Here is a 6,405-nt window from a genome sequence, read left to right on the forward strand (position 1 = left end):
CACACTCACACACATTCACACACACACACTCACACACATTCACACACACACACTCAAACACACTCTCACCCTCGCGCACACACACACTCACACACACTCACACACACTCACACACACACTCACACACTCATACACACACTCACACACACACACACACACACACACAAATCATCGAGTCCACTTGGACCAAGGCCCTGAGGCCTCGTTATCTACGAAGTCTTTTGGATCAGAGCTGTGTCACGGGCTGGATATAACCCGCGGGCTGTAGTTTATGCACCACTGCGCTAAACTTAAAATAATATCCGATGTCCTATTGATCTTGTGAAAGGCTGTCTGTGTCTGATGATTTGAACCTTTATTTTTGACACGGCTATTTTAATCCTTGGCAGTCTTATGAATAAATAAAGACTTTAATTTTAAAAATGTCTACAAATGTTGTCTCCCTTTTGACAGGGTGTAGTTGATCTCAGGTGGGCAGAGGTAAGAAAACTGAATAAAACAAACCATGTCTATGTCCTACATTGTCCTCTGTTGTCTTGGAGATGCTTGGCTTATCTCAAAGTAGGACCCATACCTTAGGTAAGTGTAGCACATTGATAATTCGACTCTATTGAACAGCTAGGGGTGACATTTCTGGGGGGTCTGGGGGAATTTGAAATTAAACTTTTTTTTCTCACTGCTTCTAATCTTACGGGGGCGCGGTGGCTGAGTTGTTAAGCGCTTGGCTTCCCGAACCTGGGGTCATGGGTTCGAATCTCGGTAGCGGCTGTGAATTTTTAATTTCGGAGTTTTAAGTGCGTCCCGGAGTCCACCCAACTGTAACGGGTACCTGATTTTAGTTGGGGGAAAGTAAAGGCGGTTTTGTCGTTGTGCTGGCCACATGACGAACTGCTCGTAAACCGTTGGCCGAAGAAACAGATGGTCTTAACATTATCTGATCGCAATGTCTGAAAGTGGATACTGTTACTTTTACTTTTTTAATCTGATCTCATACTGTGCACAATACACAAGCGAATATCACGCTACGTTATAAGTGCATACTGTGTTACTTTTTTTTTATAACTATCCGTATATGAACCGCGGCCTGCGAGCCTAAGTTAAGTTCAGCGGTTCTCAACCTTTTATGCTCAACGACCCTTTTTACAATCCCCCACTCTTCCGCGACCCCCGCACACACACATACAGCAATAGAATAATAGACAATAACAATCCTTATTTTCGATGGTCTTAGGCGACCCCCTGGCAAATCGTCAATCGACCCCCAAGGGGGTCGCGACCCACAGGTTGAGAACCCCTGGTTTAGGTATTACTGATCTAATGGATTGAATTTAGATCTATGTCAAACATGTAGAATGTTCCTTTTAAATTTTTAGCGGACCCCGAAAAGGGAATAGACGCTATTAGTTTTGTGTGGTCTGTCTGTACGTCCGTCCGTCCGTCCCGTTTAGGTCTCAGAAAATAGAGGAAGAGAAAATCAAAATTGGACATCATGATATTTTAGATCATTCTAAGTTTTGATTTTTCGGCTACTTTATTCTTTTCCGATAGCGAACGGTTGAATGTTAAAAATTATCTATTCAAGCAGATTTTTAAAAAAAAGATTTCTAAAAAGGTCACAGACTTCTTCATTAATAACTCAAGCTTCATTCATCGATTGTCGCATTGGTACAAAAAAAAATTGCATCTAAGGTCACAATGGAAAAAGTATCAATGTATTATTACACAATATATTTTCCATTTATTAACTAACTCATTGAATGAAATACTGATTGAAATGTTGTTTTTTAAAAAGAACTTTGATACAAACTTCGCTTGAGTTGTAAGTTTAAAAAAAAAAAAACTACTTTTATAGCGAGCAGTTTTTGGCATATCCTCATTATACACTTGACAGTCTAAATAAGACTAAATAGAGCACAGATTTAGATATGATGTGGACACTGATGTGGACACCGATGTGGACACCGATGTGGACACTTATGTGGACACTGATGTGGACACCGATGTGGACACCGATGTGGACACTGATGTGGACACTGATGTGGACACTGATGTGGACACTGATGTGGACACCGATGTGGACACTTATGTGGACACTGATGTGGACACTGATGTGAACACCGATGTGGACACCGATGTGGACACTTATGTGGACACTGATGTGGACACCGATGTGGACACCGATGTGGACACTGATGTGGACACTGATGTGGACACCGATGTGGACACTTATGTGGACACTGATGTGGACACCGATGTGGACACTGATGTGGACACTGATGTGGACACCGATGTGGACACTTATGTGGACACTGATGTGGACACTGATGTGAACACCGATGTGGACACCGATGTGGACACTTATGTGGACACTGATGTGGACACCGATGTGGACACCGATGTGGACACTGATGTGGACACTGATGTGGACACCGATGTGGACACTTATGTGGACACTGATGTGGACACCGATGTGGACACTGATGTGGACACTGATGTGGACACTGATGTGGACACTGATGTGGACACTGATGTGGACACCGATGTGGACACCAATGTGGACACTGATGTGGACACCGATGTGGACACCAATGTGGACACCGATGTGGACACCAATGTGGACACCGATGTGGACACCGATGTGGACACCAATGTGGACACCGATGTGGACACCAATGTGGACACCAATGTGGACACCGATGTGGACACCGATGTGGACACTGATGTGGACACCGATGTGGACACCAATGTGGACACCTATGTGGACACCGATGTGGACACTGATGTGGACACCGATGTGGACACCAATGTGGACACCGATGTTTACACCAATGTGGACACTGATGTGGACACCGATGTGGCGTCCATGACATTGTTTGGTTTGTCCATTTATTTTCAACTAGCTCACACACTCCTCACTTTTCATAGTCGTACGTTTGGCTTCAGGTTCTTTTATTTAACCACCACATTTCTTCATATTGCTTTCTCTCAGGGCCGCCTTAGGCCACTGCACCTTATGTGGCCGCAGTGGGCCCCGCTCTTTCATAGGCCCCGTGCTTATTCTGGGTGTAAATTATTAAATTAAACCATTTTAACTTATTATTACAAGGTTCTTCTAAAATTGCAAGATATGCACACAAAAAAACATGAAAATCTCCTGATATTATTAAAATCTTCTGAAAACTAATGGAAATCTATTTTTTAAAAGACATAATTGTCATTTTGGGGTGTCATTTAATGTGAAAAACTCCAATCCTACTCCTGATAAAAAAAAAACGACATTGTCAACTTTCCTATGATAAAAATGGGCGAATTTTCACCAAAACAGGAAGTCCAAATACTTAATTTATTTTAATAGTCACTGCCATATAAATATAGATCTAAATCTATCTCCATCTCTTTAAAAAAAATCAAAAGCGATATTTTGATAGTCGATAGTAAATCTAAAAGCCCGATCTGAATGTTGATCAGCTTTCTGTTGGAAAACTACCATCTACTGTAGATGGCTCGTAAAGTTAATTAGAGCGTGATTTTGAACTTAGTAAAGTCTGAATAAAATGCAGCGACAAATTTATTTTCTAATACAAAATCTAAAAGTTTCACTTATTTTCATCATCGCAAGGTCTGAAAGGGGACCTTTCTCTTTCCTTAACGCCATCAAATGTTGAACTATTAAACATACACCAAACTATGCAACTGCCTTATAATTTACTTCTAGGATTAGTCTCAAATCTCAGGCCTCTGACAACAATATCAATATGAGCAGGGACGTTACTCTACTTTAACTAATAGACCAATGAGATAATAATAAATAAACCTAGAATTCGTTATATCTTACACCCAAGATGCTATCAAGTGCTATTTACAATACTCTATACCAGTGATGCCCAACATAATTCGCCCTGTGGGCCATTTCAATTTCCGATACTCGTGTCGAGGGCCGCATCATGATCAACTAACGAAATGACTTTAAACTAGTTGATTAGAAACGTACATTAATGATTGGGATTTTAGAAGTTTATTTGTTTTTTTACGGAAAACGGCTTCATTTCTCTACTTATGTGAGCAAAATTGTAGCAAGCTTTACCAGCGACTCATTTTCTTGTCTCTTTTTGGTAAATAGTCTACTAAATTCTTCAATCTCTAGAGTTAAAAATTCGCCGCTCAAACCAAAAGTGCCATCATATTTGTTTCATAATGCCGTTTAATCAGTTGTTGTTTTTTTTAAAAAAAAACAGACAAAATTTCGTAATAAAGCAAATTTGTTGGCTTATTATCATGTTCCACACACAAAAAAATAAAAAAATCCATCTTTTTTTCTGGGGTAGATTCTACATTCAGAGCCCAATGTCTTTAACGCACAAATTGTTAAATGTCATGGTACCAATAATGGGACGTAAGTTAAGAAACATTTTTTCAACCTCGAATCTTTTTTTTTTAGGAAGAGGGGATTTTCTACACTTTGTGGCGACCTTTGGCGGGCCTGATAGAACAACGTCATCTGGCCCGCGGGCCGTATTTTGGGCATCACTGCTATATACAAATACAATCGTCACACTCTGATTAACTTCCAGTGCGGAATTTTTTGATAATTAATCTACTAAAATATTTATTTTCAAATATTAATTTCTCATTCTTGGTTTCTATGTGTATGTCTCCATTGCAGTGATGAGGCTGATACCGTTCCTTCTTTCCTCCACCTTGTGGTCTTGGTGTTTACTCAGTATGCCTCAGGCCGCTGGCCAGTGGTCAAAGAGCATAGGCTGGGGAGGCGCAGGCAACGGCAAGAGGAGTATGGACGCCAGGGGCAGCAGTGAGTTCCGCATTATAGGGCGCCCTGATTTTTCTGGCTTCTCCATTCAGTTATTCACGCAAGACCAACGCCTTGATGGGCAAATTCCATTGCCCAGTTGGAATCACAAGCACCTAGATGGACAAGACCCAATGTCCAGTTGGAGTGACGACGATCAACACCTCGATGGACCAAACAGAGGACCCAGTTGGAATCACGAGGACCGACATCTTCATGGACGCGACAAAATGTCCAGTTGGTCTCGCGACGCTCAACTCCTCGATGAACAGGACAGAATGTCCAGTTTGAATAACGAAGACCTACACCTCGATGGGCAGGACCCAAAGTCCAGTCGGAGTGATGAGTCTGTAGAAAATGACAACACGAAAATATTCCTATTGGTAAGTATGGATTGAGGTTAAAACCCGAATTAAGTTGATTGCGCTGAGTACCTAAAGGCAACACAATATCTTCTCCCCAGCGTGATAACATACCAGCGTAGATAAATGAGTTGAGCCATAACGCATATTTTTTTGCAGTAGCAGATCATCGTGGACCCTGTGTCTAAATATCTTCTATCCTCTCTATATATAATTCTCTTCTTCCCTCAACAGTTTAAACAAGAAGTAAAGGAAAGATCACTCTCTTATTTCTGCGGAGTCACCCCATGAAATAACAAGAAGGGGGAGGGGGAGAATACGTCGGTATTCACACGTCGCTACGGATGGCTGCGCGCTGGACTGTCAACCCCTGCCCGCTCCCATCCCCCTTCGTCTTGCGGGAGGCTTGGACTAAGAAGCAAACTACCTTCAACTCTGAAGGAACATCCAAAACATGTAAACATTTTACAAACAAACATTTTAAAAACACTAAATAGGAAGGCATTGTGAAGCCCTTTTCGAAACGGATTTCGCGGGGCCAAGTTTGGGTAGGGAAGCGGACAATAAGTGAAATTTAAGAGTTTGAATTAGAAAATAAATTCGTCTTTGCATTTTATTCATTCTTTACTATGTACAGAATTACTTTGCGAGCCTTGCGTATAGCAAAGTCATACAGTATATCATAATAATTCTGTTTCCTACATAGATCACGCTCAACAGCAAGAATTACCAAATGTTTCAATCTATCTTTGAGAATTGTTGACCTCCTGGTAAATCGACATGAGGGCGCGTGAAATCTGTTTTAAGTTAAAAAAAATTGTTCAATTTAATAATGTATACACCTTGAATTAGCGCAGGTCCTATGAAAGTGCGGATGCTTTGAAAGTGGGGGCCCACTGCGGTCGCATAGGTTGCGGTGGTCTAAGACCGGCTATGCAAAATAGCGGCGTATGCTACGCCGCCGGTCGACCAGTATATATATATATATATATATATATTATAGCTTTTATATAGCGCTACTTTCATGCTTATAGCATGCTCAGAGCGCTTTGGTCCAATCGCATTTGTGGACCGGTGGGGGGGAGGGGGTATCTAGGAGTTGGTTTTCCGTGCTGCCTTTGGGCGCTCAGTAAACACAACTCTGCCCGAGTCGGGTGTCGAACCTCGAGCCCCCTTCTAGGTAGCCAAGCCAAGCCAAGTTTAAGCGCACTTGGCCTCTCGACCAAATCACGAAGG

The 6,405-nt window shown here is 41.8% G+C and overlaps 1 protein-coding gene across 1 annotated transcript; it reads left to right on the forward strand.

Moving 5' to 3' along the window:
- The first annotated feature begins 474 nt into the window (after positions 1-474).
- On the forward strand, positions 475-5,205 carry LOC129924273 (uncharacterized). The gene is made up of 2 exons (XM_056018510.1): positions 475-579; positions 4,664-5,205. Exons 1-2 carry the CDS (start codon positions 543-545, stop codon positions 5,203-5,205), a joined length of 579 nt encoding a protein of 192 aa, XP_055874485.1. The 5' UTR covers positions 475-542.
- The last annotated feature ends 1,200 nt before the right edge of the window (positions 5,206-6,405 follow it).

Source organism: Biomphalaria glabrata, chromosome 1, assembly GCF_947242115.1.
Source record: "Biomphalaria glabrata chromosome 1, xgBioGlab47.1, whole genome shotgun sequence".
In the NCBI taxonomy this organism is placed as follows: domain Eukaryota; kingdom Metazoa; phylum Mollusca; class Gastropoda; family Planorbidae; genus Biomphalaria; species Biomphalaria glabrata.